The 15,835-nt window shown below is 39.8% G+C and overlaps 1 protein-coding gene across 2 annotated transcripts; it reads left to right on the plus strand.

The window, feature by feature from the left end:
- Positions 1-2,658: 2,658 nt before the first annotated feature.
- Positions 2,659-14,011, plus strand: LOC113024189 (serine/threonine-protein kinase pim-2-like). 2 transcript variants are annotated; one of them, XM_026171051.1, is made up of 11 exons: positions 2,659-2,690; positions 5,871-6,113; positions 8,198-8,440; positions 11,205-11,447; positions 11,582-11,716; positions 11,834-11,928; positions 12,070-12,117; positions 12,221-12,439; positions 12,547-12,727; positions 12,814-12,984; positions 13,074-14,011. In XM_026171051.1, the coding sequence occupies exons 2-11, from the start codon at positions 5,885-5,887 to the stop codon at positions 13,163-13,165; spliced, it is 1,656 nt and encodes a 551-aa protein (XP_026026836.1). In that variant the 5' UTR covers positions 2,659-2,690; positions 5,871-5,884; the 3' UTR covers positions 13,166-14,011. The 2 variants fall into 2 exon arrangements, with proteins under 2 accessions (XP_026026836.1, XP_026026837.1); XM_026171052.1 differs by lacking the exons at positions 2,659-2,690; positions 5,871-6,113; positions 8,198-8,440 and adding an exon at positions 10,399-10,574.
- Positions 14,012-15,835: the final 1,824 nt, after the last annotated feature.

Below are 15,835 nucleotides of genomic sequence, written 5' to 3' on the forward strand. Positions count from 1 at the left end.
GGCAAAGAATTCCACAACCTGGGGGCTACAACTCTAAAAGATCTCCTCTGGTCTTAAAATGTGTTTGTGGGAGTACCAACAGCCTTTGATTAGGTTGTTACAAATATGCATCTAATCAAAACACAGAGAATATATTACTGCCACCAATATGTTTAGCTTTTAACTAAAAAACAAACGTATCTATAATATTCATATCCAAATCATTTGTTTCTTTTGAATATATATTTATGGTAAATTCAATGTCAGCATAATGCACTATGGAATTTGAAAATGGATCTGCAGAGAAAGAGCATTCAGAGATATGGAGTCATGAAAAAGTTTGCGACTGCTGCTACACAAACAATGACAGCATGCATCTGAAATTTCAGTTGTGTAAAATCAGTGGGTTTAAAGGAGGTGGTGGAGATAAACAAGAATCACTGTGTTATGTCCAAAGAAAATAAGAATTTGAAACAAGACAAACTGGCACACAGTTTCTTGGCATAATCTAGATCCAGATACCATGCTGGGTCAAGAGGGAGGACATTTTTGCCTATTGCAAAGGTATTGGGATAAGGCTGCTTGCATTTGTTTTGTTTTTTTCCCCACTTTTAGAAAATCTGATGAGTGCAAGGCTTCGGATGGGCAAAAGGCTTCAGCGTACATTTTCAAGACAAAGATTGCAAATCCCGTCAAACATCCACCAAAGAATTTGTGTTCCCTTTTGTACATGGTAACTATGAATTCAATGAAAATAAAATGAAATAAAATATACTGCACTCACCCATCAGTGCTGTCAACTATTCTCAGTCACGGTCTGGAGAAACCATTCTGAGCACTAGAGGGCAGCAGAGACTAAAGCCGCTTTCTGATCAATCTGCTACAGCATGACATGATGCAGTCAAGCTGTGAGCTGGAATGACTATTAAAAAGTAAAAGCTTTTCACCACTTGACATCCACTGTTTATATTTTTTTAATTGAATTATGATAAAGGATTTTGTATAAAATTGTTCCAAATCCAGATGCTTATTTAACAGCTGGGCCAACACATTACATAGAAATGATCTTCATGCACTGAACCAAATTTTATAAACATAAATCACTAGCTTCAGTCTTAACATATTTTCTATGTCCAAACACAGAATAAGATTTCAACCCCAGTGGTTACAGAGACATCTTGATCAAAACTGGAGGAGAGAGAGATTTTTATCTGATCTGTAAAACCTTCAAACAACGATGACAGCAAGATGAGAAAGCATTGTTCTTCACACTCACAACACTGCTGCACAGTAATGCTTCATGCACATTTGGTTAATTAATTTTTACAGCTCCTTTTGGAGCTTTTGGTGCAACGAAGTGTGTCTCTCACAATTATGCTACTTGTTATTTGTACTGATATATACATAAGAAAGAAAGAAAGAAAGAAAGAAAGAAAGAAAGAAAGAAAGAAAGAAAGAAAGAAAGAAAGAAAGAAAGAAAGAAAGAAAGAAAGGGACATTTTTGGTGCTCTCCAGAGTGTACCAAACCAGGTGTACCAGGTTTTATTCTTACAATCTTCCCTGAAACTGGCTGCTGGAAAGTAATTAGGGTGCTGTGTCCCTCATGTCTTGAGATCTTCCATTTCCTCTGTGCCTTTTGAATATAACACTTATTACCTCCTCACAACAAGCTCTTTAGAGCCTCATACTGGGTGCTGAATAATGCTTTCTGCGGACGCCTGGTTTCCAAGATTTAGTTGAAGAACTCTGTTGTTATCTGCTCCTGTTTTCTGGGATTTACTTTAATGATTAGAATATGCTCTTACCCAAAAGGTTGTCAACACAATTAGCACCGACAAACAACCACAATAGCTGCATCAAATAGAGATCTGTTCTTGTGAGTGTCTCACTGAATCTGATTATCATTGGACTAAACTAAACTAAAATAATTTAAATATGAATGCTGTGTTGGAGGCAAAAAAAAAATGCATTCTTGAGGATTTTTCCTGTTCAAGAGATCTGAGTCTGCCTCTTCTTTAAACGCTTTCAAAGGAGCTTCATCTTAAAAAATGTTTTAGTACAACTTTGGTAAGCCGCACTGCTGGGTTGTCAGAGAATTACGGCTGCCGTAGTAGGAGCTTCGCGGAATACTCTGGGTCCAAAATGCCGTCCATTTCAGGTCCCAAAGTCAAACGAACACAGAGTTAAAAACGGTCTAAATTCTTTAATCTTTAATAAAATCATCATCGTTGCTGCTTTACCAGGTGTAACAATTAAGTTTAACATCCAGGCATCCATGAAAACAGAAGTTATTAAATTTAACGGAGTTAGAAGTTAGCAGGAAGTTAAGCTCGCTACTTTCCACCTAAACATGACATACCATGTTCTGACAGAGATTTTTGAAACTAACTAAAACGTACAGCTCTGCTACCACTTCCGACATAAATGAAGACAGAAAACTAAACAGCAGTGGCGTTTGTATGGTTACTGAAGTTGGACTACCTGGAATATAATGTTGTGCTACACGATTCCTAGCCACACAGCTATGTTAGCATAACATTAGCACAGTGAAGCTGGAGGATGAACGCCAACTTTTTTTCCCACTCGATAAAGGTTAACTTATCGTGACGGATTCTGGTGGTCAGGGACAAATGCAGTCGCATAGCAGGATGCTATACACGGGGCAAACTTCAGTCAGGAGAACAACTGAGATTATTCATCCACAATACGAGGTTAGTTATTAATATACTACAACAACATGGGAATAGAGCAGCTGCGAGAGAATTCAACATTAATGTATCAATGTTACGGAAGTGGAGGAAGCGCAGTTTTTGGCTTTCCCCATATTTCAAAAGTGCTTCAATTCAATTCAATTCAATTCTTTATTTATTTGTCACATGTAGTTATAACTAGTACAACACACAGTGAAATGTTTTTTCCGGCTAAAAAGTACTCCCCCCCCGACTGTGCATCTTACTAAACTTATAATAAAAAAATATCTATATAAAAGTATAAAAATGTATAATATCGTGCAAAATATTACGCTGTAATAGTTAAGAGCTATAGTGTACGTATTTACGTAAATACAGATGTAAATGATAAAATACAAATAAAAATAAGGATAAAACTCAAAAGAAAATTATATACTGTGTATGGAATTGTCCATCATGTTGTCCGATTTGTGTTTTGATTGAGGAGTCTCACTGTTTGTGGGTAAAAACTCCTCCTGAACCTTTCAGTTCTTGTTTTCAGGCTACAGAGGCGTTTCCCTGACCTCAGTGGCCTGAACAGTTTGTAAGCGGGATGGCTGGAGTCGTTAGTGATCCTGATGGCCCGGGATCTGCACCTTTCAGCGTAGATGTCCTGCAGTGTTGGTAAAGATGTTCCCATAGTGCGTTCAGCTGTGCGCACGACCCTCTGCAGGGCTTTCTGTTGCTGTACTGTGCAGTTCCCGTACCACACCGTGATGTTATTACACAGGATGCTCTCAATGACCCCGGTGTAGAATCTCCTCTGGATGTTCTTGGAGATCTTAAACCTCTTTAAACGCCTCAGATGATAGAGGCGCTGTCTGCCTTTGCTGATGAGGAAGTCCGTATGTGTGTTCCAATTAAGGTCCTCGTTGATATAAACACCGAGGTATTTAAAATTAGAGACTTTCTCCACAGGGTTTCCATTGATCTGAATTGGGGTGTGAGTTTTCTCGCCTCTCTGTCTCCTAAAATCAATCACCATCTCTCTTTGCTATGACTGTGAGCATAATTTGCAGATGATAATGGTTGTAGCCACTGCGATGCTTTCGACCAAAACAGGCGCAGCTTGATGACATCATCAACATCCGCTATCGTGATAGAGCGGTATAAAATCTCTATCGTTGGCCAAATTTATATCGTTTCTATCGTATATCGTTTCTATCGCAAACCCCTAGTTAATAGACCTCTCTGCATTGAATCGTACCTGTTATTAATCTCTGTCTCTCTTTCACATCATGTCTTTATCCTGTTTTCCTTCTCTCACCCCAACCGGTAGCAGCAGAGGGCCGCCCCTCCCTGAGTCCTGAGTAACCGCACATAGCAGCTATAGCATCACACCTAGCATCGGCAGTACCATCTGTAGCTTAGAACATTAAACACTTATTGTACTTACTGTAAGGAACAACAAGATAAGTAAAACAACACACTACATTCTCACAGTTCCCGATTGTATTGGTGTTTTGTTTAGTTTTTTCAAATGTTTCTGAGCTTAATCGGCGGGAAAAATACATTGTCTAAACTTAACAGGTAGCTAACGAAAGCGAGTGACTCACCGGGACAAATAACTCGACACACGTTATTCCCTTTGTGGTCAGAGTTCGGGGCCTAATAAAAGAGTAGCTTATTAGCATTGATATGTAAAAAAACAAAAACAATTTGGTCTCATTATCTAGTTTGCAGCACTGCATACTTTGTTGAAAAAACACTTGACCGCCATTATTGCGAAGCTCTCATAGGAAGAGACAGCCAATGCTTCCTGCGCACGAGACACAAGGTCGTAACGCAGCAAGACTGCATCAAAGCGCCCCCTTGTGACAATAATAGGCAATCGTTTTAGATGACAAGAGGGGAATTTGCAGCCCTGTATTTTGCATGGGTTAGACCAGGGGTCGGCAATCCTGGGCACTCCTGCCACGCAGCTGGCACGCGAAGGGTTAACTGATGGCACGACACCCAGTGAATTAATCTGAGAAGGTGTATTAAAAAATTAATGGCCGTGCCAGCGGAGCACATCGCAAATTAACTCGCATAGACACATTAGTTGTACTGCTTCTTAATGACGGTATCTAAACTAACAACCCCATGTACCAGATTCAACTTGTAGTTGGCTAAAAATAACGTAGCCTACCAGTGAGAGGGACTTTGCTAGCTGGTAGTTTTTTCAAGCGATGTTGAAATTTCCACATTCCGACACTTCAAGGGCTTCAGGAGCTCTCCGCTCAGCGCAGCATCAGCACCGCGGAAATACACGGATACATCCGTAGACTCGAGCAGAATTCACAATGCGTTATCGGGGCTTTTAGGTGTATGGACCAATGTTTTCTTTTATGATCAAACCAGAAAGCTTTAATGAGCAAGTGGATTTGGGTATGGAATCTGGCTGGACACAGATGACATTGAAATGCAGCTGACTGAACTGAAAAGGTTGACTCTGTGGGGGTCAAAGTTTGCAGAACTACGAACACAGCTGGAATCCATAGGTGTGCCTGTTCATGGAGCTTGCATTTTCACCTGCTGGACATCACTACCTGACAAGTTTAACTGTCTTCAGAACATTGCAGAGGCCTTATTGACAGTATTTGGCTCTACATATCCCTGTGAGCAGATTTTCTCTCACACGAAGAGTGTCCTCAGGTAGCCGTCTGCATGCTGGACACTCGGAGACCTATGTCTCTTATCATTGTTTTGAGGAGACCATAAATGGCATTTGCATTTTCCGTTGTACAGTTCATTTGCTGTTATGGAGTTCTTGTTCTTAATAAAAAGTGTCTTTTTTTTTTTTTCAAAATAGCTGATCTGTTCTATGCCAACATCTGCGAAAAAAATATAATTCTATAAAGGTGGTCTATATAGTGTGTATACCCATATGACTGAAGAAGAATTAGTTGAAATCTTTATTTCTTTATTTAAATCTTTATTTCAAATCTTTATTATTAGTTTATTCTTGGACTCAGCAGTAAAAACAGATCAACAAGTGTCATGAAGATCTAAGTCTTAGTAGACCTAGTATGGACTCGTGTTGCTCTGTTTTTTATCAAAAGGATAAACTTGTTATTATAATTTAACCAATACTTCCTAAAATGGCATCAAAATCCTTCCAGTCCTGATGTCGAGCACTCTTTTTCACTACTGTGTTGTTGTTGTTGTTGTTGTTTATAGACCCTAAGAGCAGGATGGCTAAAAGAAAGGCCAGTCCTGAAAAGAAGACCCCCGTAAAAAGAGGGAGGGTCACTGAGCAGGCTGCTCCTTCCACCAGCTCAGATACACACCAGGTCAAAGCAGTGAAGCGTAAGGCCCAGCAAGATGGAGCGGGCACAACCAGTGCACCGAAGAAGATTAAACTTGCTGAGCCTACGAATGGAGACAGGGAGCAAGCGTCTTCCTCCGTGGACACTGGTAAAGGTAGGCTAATTAGTTGAGTGAGGGGTAGATTAAGTGCACAGCTGGTTGCTCGGTTTAAGATATTAGTGTTTGGGAGATACTTTTCTGTTGTACAGTTCATTTGCTGTTATGGAGTTCTTGTTACTGATAAAAAAAAAAGTGTATTTTTTGTTTCAAAATAGCTGATCTGCTCTATGCCAACATCTGCGAACAAATATAATTCTATAAAGTTGGTCTATATAGTGTGTAACTGTTGATATAGAGCATAGGTGTCAAACTCTGGTCCGCGGGCCAAATTTGGCCCGCAGACTAATTACATTTGGCCCGCGAAGCCATACCAAATTACTATCAGAGCTGGCCTACTGGTATTATACAGCTAATATATATATTGTCTAGTATTAGGCTTTGCTTGTTCCATATTCAGTTTTTCAGCAAAACGTTTTTGAGTCTATAAGAAAAGATTCATTCTTATATCTGGAGCAATAAATATATTTCAATAAATATTACTGTTAGCCCGCGACTTTGTTCCAGTTTTGAATTTTGGCCCACTGTGTATTTGAGTTTGACACCCCTGATATAGAGCGTTATTTAATTTATTGCTACTGCAATCATATGGCACGTTGACTTCTAAGGAAATTTTAGATGGCACTTATCATCAGAAAGGTTGCTGACTCCTGGGTTAGACCTTCATATTAATTTTTTTTAAAAACTTTTTTAAGAACGCATTTTAACATTGGACTCAAAAATAAATAAATCCCCCGCTAACAAAAAAGGCTCTTCAAGTGCCAAATTGCTTTATATTTCTTCACTTAAATATACGGCCGCAAGTAGGGCTGACATGGGCCCCAGGTTTGATGTGTTCTGCCGTAAACTGGACAAACCAACATAAGGATGGAAGCCACTGTGGGACTTTTTCAGTAAGTTGAGCATGTGTTTTATAAGTTAATCAGTAAATTAACACCAATAGCTAGTTAACCCATAGCTATTCACACAAATGAATAGCTATGGGAAAGGTGATACAACCTCAAAAACGTGGTTGTCTCTAGATTTAAAAAGAGAAATAAGGTCCAGTAGTTACACTATATAAAAAAATAAATGCACAATTTAAAAAACAAAATTTATAGGTAGGTATATCGACTTCTCATTAAATTATATGAATTATTATGGCTTTGTCTGCCACAGTGTTTTTCTTTAAACTACTTAGGAACACTTTTACTGGCAGTCGGTGATGTCACTGAAAGGCAAGGTTCTGTTGCCATAGTCTCCTGAGTTTATTTTGAAAGCTAACTTACGGAACTCGCTTAAACAGCTTAGGAAAGACAAGCGCACACATTTGAAGAAGTATTCCCTTATCACGGTGACATTTTCACTTTTAAACGGTCTCAAAAATTAACATGAAAAAGGAAACGAGAAAAAATACAAATTCAGGAGAAAAGAAAGATCCAGGAGATCAAAGTAAGTAAACAAATACATCAAATCTGGGTAAAATCCCTCAAATAACAGAATCTACTTTTCTAAAAATGTTGACAGTCTGTGTATAAAATGAAACATTTGAATCCTACCCATATGGAAAAGATATATATAAATCTTATAAAGTTTGTATCTGTCTTGTGTGAAACTTGTATGTTTTGGATACTTACTAAAACAATATATGAAAGTAATGAGAAAGTGGCCACTTTCATGAGTAAATCATATAAGCCTGATATGATTCACTGCATGAAGTAGGCCACATCTTACGCAAGTCTTTTTATAAATTTGTACCATTTCTTTTCCATATGGGTATGTTTGACTGAAAATAGCATAATTACAACACGTCTAATCAAAGAAAGGTTAATGGGGCACTTTGTCTTTTGGTAAAATAATGTGACAAGTTTATTCTTGGACTCAGCAGTAAAAACAGATCAACAAGTGTCATGAAGATCTAAGTCTTAGTAGACCTAGTATGGACTCGTGTTGCTCTGTTTTTTATCAAAAGGATAAACTTGTTATTATAATTTAACCAATACTTCCTAAAATGGCATCAAAATCCTTCCGGTCCTGATGTCGAGCACTCTTTTTCACTACTGTGTTGTTGTTGTTGTTGTTGTTGTTGTTGTTGTTTATAGACTCTAAGAGCAGGATGGCTAAAAGAAAGGCCAGTCCTGAAAAGAAGACCCCCGTAAAAAGAAGGAGGGTCACTGAGCAGGCTGCTCCTTCCACCAGCTCAGATACACACCAGGTCAAAGCAGTGAAGCGTAAGGCCCAGCAAGATGGAGCGGGCACAACCAGTGCACCGAAGAAGATTAAACTTGCTGAGCCTACGAGTGAAGACAGGGAGCAAGCGTCTTCCTCCGTGGACACTGGTAAAGGTAGGCTAATTAGTTGAGTGAGGGGTAGATTAAGTGCACAGCTGGTTGCTCGGTTTAAGATATTAGTGTTTGGGAGATATTTTTCTGTTGTACAGTTCATTTGCTGTTATGGAGTTCTTGTTACTGATGAAAAAAAAGTGTATTTTTTGTTTCAAAATAGCTGATCTGCTCTATGCCAACATCTGCGAACAAATATAATTCTATAAAGTTGGTCTATATAGTGTGTAACTGTTGATATAGAGCGTTATTAAATTTATTGCTAATGCAATCATATGGCACGTTGACTTCTAAGGAAATTTTAGATGGCACTTATCATCAGAAAGGTTGCTGACTCCTGGGTTAGACCTTCATATTAATTTTTTTTTTAAACTTTTTTAAGAACGCATTTTAACATTGGACTCAAAAATAAATAAATCCCCCGCTAACAAAAAAGGCTCTTCAAGTGCCAAATTGCTTTATATTTCTTCACTTAAATATACGGCCGCAAGTAGGGCTGACATGGGCCCCAGGTTTGATGTGTTCTGCCGTAAACTGGACAAACCAACATAAGGATGGAAGCCACTGTGGGACTTTTTCAGTAAGTTGAGCATGTGTTTTATAAGTTAATCAGTAAATTAACACCAATAGCTAGTTAACCCATAGCTATTCACACAAATGAATAGCTATGGGAAAGGTGATACAACCTCAAAAACGTGGTTGCCTCTAGATTTAAAAAGAGAAAAAAAGTCCAGTAGTTACACTATATAAAAAATAAATGCACAATTTAAAAAACAAAATTTATAGGTAGGTATATCGACTTCTCATTAAATTATATGAATTATTATGGCTTTGTCTGCCATAGTGTTTTTCTTTAAACTACTTAGGAGCACTTTTACTGGCAGTCAGTGATGTCACTGAAAGGCAAGGTTCTGATGCCATAGTCTCCTGAGTAGGGATGGGTACCGGTGTCCGGTGCCATGATGGCACCGGTTCTGACATAAACGGTAGTAACCAGACCGAAAAGCAGCGCACATTTCGGTGCTTTTTTTTCCTGAGCTGTGATAAACTTCTAGCCAATCATTTTACGTTTCCGAGGATAGTAGGCGGGTCCAGGTACGTGCGTTCTTTTAGAGCAGAGCTACAGATTAAAAATGTCCAAGGCGAAGCGGTCAAAAGTCTAGCTGTACTTCACAGCAATATATGCAAACTCAGCAGCCTGCAACAAGTGCTTTAAGCTGATACTGTGATACTGTCAAAGGAGGTAACACCTCGAATCCGACGAAACACCTGGCGAGGCATAGTGGTTTTTTAAAGCCGAGAAATGCGCCATATTTGATAGCTTGCTGCGAGACCTCACACCGAGCACATCTACTGCGGGTGGGTTGCCTGTTATGCAACATCCCCCAAAAACACGAAGAGGAGAGTCCTGGCCCCTAGCCCTGCCAGTGTAGCAGAAATGATGACGGATGATGATGCAGCAGCAGCCATTCTTCTCCGCGTGAGTAGCTTAATGTTGTTCGTGTGTAATTTACGTTGAGTAGGCTAACCACGTTATTACATTAATGCATGTAAGGTGAACTAGCAAACATCATCATAGCTACATGCAGCTGTCCTCTTGTTTGATGGCAGATACTCGCTTCACCCTGGCCAAAAAGGCTAAAAAGACCAAAGAAAAAGTGGAAAACAGTTAAACATGAGAGGTTTAGGACAAAGTTTGTTTTTTTTCCATTGATTAAGCACTGCTTCCAGCCAAGAGTGATGCCATATATGCCCCATAGCTGCAGAAAAGGCTAACATTGTTATCTTTTTACAAAAAACAGCTGAACATGAGAGGTTTTTGGACCAATTTTGTGCTCTCCATTCTTTAAGCACCGGTTTGAGCACCGTTTGAGCACCGGCACCGTTTCAAAAGTACCGGTTTGGCACCGGTATCGGATAAAACCGAAACGATACCCATCCCTAAGCCTGAGTTTATTTTGAAAGCTCACTTACGGAACTCGCTTAAACAGCTTAGGAAAGACAAGCGCACACATTTGAAGAAGTATTCCCTCATCACGGTGACATTTTCCATTTTACAAGGTCTCAAAAATTAACATGAAAAAGGAAACGAGAAAAAATACAAATTCAGGAGAAAAGAAAGATCCAGGAGATCAAAGTAAGTAAACAAATACATCAAATCTGGGTAAAATCCCTCAAATAACAGAATCTACTTTTCTAAAAATGTTGACAGTCTGTGTATAAAATGAAACATTTGAATCCTACCCATATGGAAAAGATATATATAAATCTTATAAAGTTTGTATCTGTCTTGTGTGAAACTTGTATGTTTTGGATACTTACTAAAACAATATATGAAAGTAATGAGAAAGTGGCCACTTTCATGAGTAAATCATATAAGCCTGATATGATTCACTGTATGAAGTAGGCCACATCTTACGCAAGTCTTTTATAAATTTGTACCATTTCTTTTCCATATGGGTATGTTTGACTGAAAACAACATAATTACAACACGTCTAATCAAAGAAAGGTTAATGGGGCACTTTGTCTTTTGGTAAAATAATGTGACAAGTTTATTCTTGGACTCAGCAGTAAAAACAGATCAACAAGTGTCATGAAGATCTAAGTCTTAGTAGACCTAGTATGGACTCGTGTTGCTCTGTTTTTATCAAAAGGATAAACTTGTTATTATAATTTAACCAATACTTCCTAAAATGGCATCAAAATCCTTCCAGTCCTGATGTCGAGCACTCTTTTTCACTACTGTGTTGTTGTTGTTGTTTATAGACTCTAAGAGCAGGATGGCTAAAAGAAAGGCCAGTCCTGAAAAGAAGACCCCCGTAAAAAGAAGGAGGGTCACTGAGCAGGCTGCTCCTTCCACCAGCTCAGATACACACCAGGTCAAAGCAGTGAAGCGTAAGGCCCAGCAAGATGGAGCGGGCACAACCAGTGCACCGAAGAAGATTAAACTTGCTGAGCCTACGAGTGAAGACAGGGAGCAAGCGTCTTCCTCCGTGGACACTGGTAAAGGTAGGCTAATTAGTTGAGTGAGGGGTAGATTAAGTGCACAGCTGGTTGCTCGGTTTAAGATATTAGTGTTTGGGAGATATTTGTGTGTATGATCTAATACGCTGATGTGCTTTTGCTGTTTTCCACATCTGCAGACTGCAGTCAAAACACAAAGGGGTGCACAAAAAATGGCAGAAACAAGTCTGCGGGAGACAGCAAAGAGTCACCCAAGAAAAAGAAAAAGGACAAAACCAAAAACGTCGTCCAAAATCCAGCAGCCGACCAGCAACGTAAGTAGCAAGCAGCTTGGCTTTTATACTCAGGTGAAGAGCAAAATGAACATTTAGGGTACAGCAGAGAGTAATTTGTGTCACAGCTGTAGTAAAACAACATTTGGGTCTTTTCAGGGGAATACCAAGCCAGATATGTGCAGGAGCACCATCTAGGAAATGGCGGCTGTGGAGCAGTGTTTGCTGGCTACAGGATAACAGATCATTTCCCAGTAAGTGTTCAGATGGTGGGAGTAAGACAGGCAGTAATGCAGATAACGGATAATATCGTCAGCTGAGCATTAAAGGTGCAGTTTTACACCTTTAATGATGTCATACTGAGGAAATGCTCACCAATGCTCTGTGTCTTTTAGGTAGCCATCAAACACGTTCCCAAGAACAGAATCCCCATCAAAGTGACGGTAAGTGTGCAACACTTGAACTGTTTTTACATTCCTGGACTGAGTGCAGCGTTCACCTGTGAAACATCTGTTCCTCATCATCCACTTTGTTGTAATATATCAGGATGAAAACGGGAAGGAAGTCTCAGTGGAAGTGGCCATTTTGCTGAAGCTTGCAGCTGAAGCAGATGGATCAGTGGGAACGTCGGCTCCTGTGTCTCTGTTGGACTGGTTTGACTTTGGCACAGAGCTGATCCTGGTGCAGGAGAGACCTGTCCCCGCGGTGGACCTGTTTGAATACATAAGAGAAAATGGAGGATGTTTACCAGAAGGAAAGGCCAAGGTAAGTTGACTGGAAGAGCCTTAGACTGTACAGCATTCAATCAAAGCATAGAGTATCAGAGAAGCATCAACCTGTTGACTCATTACTGTCTTTTTCATCTTTTCCAGGTCATTCTGAAGCAACTGGTTGATGCAGCAAAGGACCTGGAAGAGAAAGACATCTTTCACCGGGACATCAAGAGTGACAACATTCTGATTGAGACCGGCTCAGATGTGCCTCGAGTTCGTATCATTGACTTTGGCCTGAGCTGCTTTGCTACGGAGCAATCGCAGTTCTGCTTCTTCTATGGTAACATATTCAGCTCCTGCTCTTCACAGATGTAGCAATTTGTGCCTTTTGTTTTAGAAGAAATTGTAATTGTGTCTGTTTATTAGGTACACCTATCCACAGCCCTCCCGAATGTTACTGGGGCAAAAAATACAGGCCTGGACCCACCACGGTGTGGCAAATGGGAGTGGTGCTGTACGAAGCGCTTCATGTGGGGGACTTTAATATCATGACGTTCATTGAAAACAAACTGAAATTCAACGAGCATCTGTCCCCACGTAAGAAAACATCACACTTCAAGATTCACTGATGGCTTGGATCACTGGAACTATCATCTTCATCTTTTCTCTCCTTTCTTTCTTTCCAGACTGCCGGAATTTCCTGGATGCGTGTTTAACCGATGTCCCGGAGAAGCGCCCAACGCTGGGGGACCTCCAGCGTCACCCCTGGCTCAGATAAACCCATCTCTCACACACACACATTTCATATATTATCATATAAGTGTGATACGTGACCTAACTTTCTTTTTTTGTCTTTCTTTCATTTTTTTGGTTTTTTTTAACAGGAAAAGGTTGTTTTTTGGGTTTTTTTGGCCAATTCTAAATTTTGCTATCCTGAAATTCCTGTAACCCCCCCCCCAGCCATCCCAGGAAAGGGGATCTCTCTTTGAATTGGCTTTCCCGAGGTTTCTTCCCATCATTCTGGCCCCCCGGGGAGTTTTTCCTCGTCTTCATAGAGAGCTTGGGCTGGGTCAGGAGCTTCATCAAAATTGGCCTTATTTGATTAGGTTAATGTAATAAAATTACGTTGATGTAATCAAAATTAGTAAAAATCAAAAGATTTAACTTAAACTTCCATTAAAACTTGTTTAACTCAACTTTGCTGAGAATACTCTTTCATTACCATGTCAAGGATTGTTTTTTACTCATGATGCATTTTGACAAGTAAGAAAACTGAAAACTCAATCAGGTTAAAGCATGCACAACGAAAGTCACACTGTCACTGCTCTGAAGACTTGCATCTGTTGCCCTAACCTCTAATGCGTCTCAACAGATTTCCTGGATCTAACAGAGGTTGCAACAGTTTTTCCTTCCCACTGTTGCTGATTGTTTGCTCATAGTGGGCTCTCTGATTGGTGGGATTCATTTTCTAATAGTATAGGGTCTCTGCCTTCCAATGTAAAGTGCCTCTAGACAACAGATGTGACTTGTTGCTATAGTTAAGGTTGAATTGAATCATTAATGTCCATTCAGTAGTGAAAATTTTATATTTCTTAATAGGGGTGGGTTTTGATGATCGATTTATCGATTAAAATCGATTCTGGCTTGGATAACGTGATATCGATTCATTAAAACCTGAATCGATTTTTAAATAAATTTATTTTGCCCGAAACGCCAGAATCTCAGGTTAAACCTCACAAAATTTCTACAACCACCAAACCGCTAAAACAGTAAATGAGAGCAGGTACACGGATTCTGCACAAAGATGTGAACACAAAACGCGGACCCGACGGATCAGAATCACTGAGATGTGGCTTTCTCACCCGCCGGCACGTACGCTTAGCTGTGTCTCTAATCAAACCTCTGTAACTTTGCTCTGCTTCACTTCGTTTTTGACTGCACAATATTTTTAATGTCATCTGCTATAAAAACCCAGGCCAAGTCTCGCAAGCGTCAGCTTTCTTTTTATAGATATAAAAATATAGATATGTACTGATAAGTGATCAGAATTATAATATTTCTGACTGTCTGAGGCAAAATTTCCCTGATTCAAATCGAATCGAAACAAATCAAATCGTGGATCGAATCGATTCGGGACCTTGTGAATCGGAATCGAATCGATTCTAGAAATCAGTGACGATACCCAGCCATATTTCTTAATATCTATCTATACTCAATGTGAATTCCATAAATTTAATAGAGCTGTTTGACTGATCACCTAATGTGTGACAAAAGAATCCACTGTGATGCTAATGACCGTCTGCGCTCTCTTACCTGTCTGTAAAAGTTGGCCTTGTCTCTCTCACTCTGCCTTCTCTCACTCGTTTCCCAGTCCAGTCACGCCTCTCTCCTCTGTTGCAGAAGTTCCAGCCCGTGCTCTTCCTGTGTTCCGCATGCCCGACTGTTTCTCTGCCCCCTGGTTTCCCATGTCACCTGTGCAGAGTTTCTGTTAATGACCGTGCTCCTGTTTAAGTTGATTCCTCTCATGAATAAATCTTGTAAATATTTCAAGTGATCGAGTCTGCTCTTAGGTCCAACTGCACTCTCATTTCCAGTTTGTGACATGGGCTTTTCTTTCTTTCCTTTGCATTATTGTCAGGTCTTTACCTTTCAATATAAAGTGCATAGGAGGCAAACGTTGTTGTGATGTTGGCGCTACATTAATAAAAGTGACTTGAAATTGAATAAGTGCAAGAAGACACAGCTGAGCTCAATCTAAATAATAGAGCAATTGAAAATAAAACTAAAGGCAAAGTACAAGAGACAAAAAACTGAAAACAGAAACTGAACTAATTACACACAGAGACAAGAGACTAACACTCAACTAGTCATAGAAACACAGGGGAGGTTACAGCTAATCAAAACACACCGAAATATCAAATTCAAAGAATTCTTCCCCTCAACCACAACCGCTCACAGCAGATGGCTGCCCCTCTCTGAGCAAGACATGTCCGTCAATGCACATATTAAACAAATATGTAGGACTGCTTTCTTCCATTTGGGCAACATCTCTAAAATTAGAAATATCCTGTCTCAGATTGACGCTGAACTAGTTCATGCATTTATTACTTCTAGGCTGGACTACTGTAATTCATTACTATCAGGAAGTCCTAGAAACTCCCTGAAAAGCCTTCAGTTATCCAAAATGCTGCAGCAAGAGTCCTGACAGGGACTAGAAAGAGAGAGCAGATTTCTCCTGTATTGGCTTCCCTGCATTGGCTCCCTGTTAAATCTAGAATTGAATTCAAAATCCTGCTCCTCACATTCAAGGTCTTAAATAATCAGCCCTTATCTTATCTTAATGACCTTGTAGTGCCATATCACCCTATTAGAGCACTTTGCTCTTGCACTCCAGGCCTACTTGTTGTTCTTAGAGTATTTAAAAGTAGAATGGGAGGCAGAGCCTTCA

Source organism: Astatotilapia calliptera, chromosome 6 (genome assembly GCF_900246225.1).
Source record: "Astatotilapia calliptera chromosome 6, fAstCal1.2, whole genome shotgun sequence".
NCBI lineage: Eukaryota > Metazoa > Chordata > Actinopteri > Cichliformes > Cichlidae > Astatotilapia > Astatotilapia calliptera.

Coding starts and splice junctions, on each gene's coding strand:
- LOC113024189 (XM_026171051.1), top strand. CDS start 5,885: ATGGCTAAAAGAAAGGCCAGTCCTGAAAAGAAGACCCCCGTAAAAAGA. Junction 8,441..11,204: donor CTCCGTGGACACTGGTAAAG/GTAGGCTAATTA, acceptor TGTTGTTTATAG/ACTCTAAGAGCAGGATGGCT. Junction 12,440..12,546: donor TACCAGAAGGAAAGGCCAAG/GTAAGTTGACTG, acceptor CATCTTTTCCAG/GTCATTCTGAAGCAACTGGT.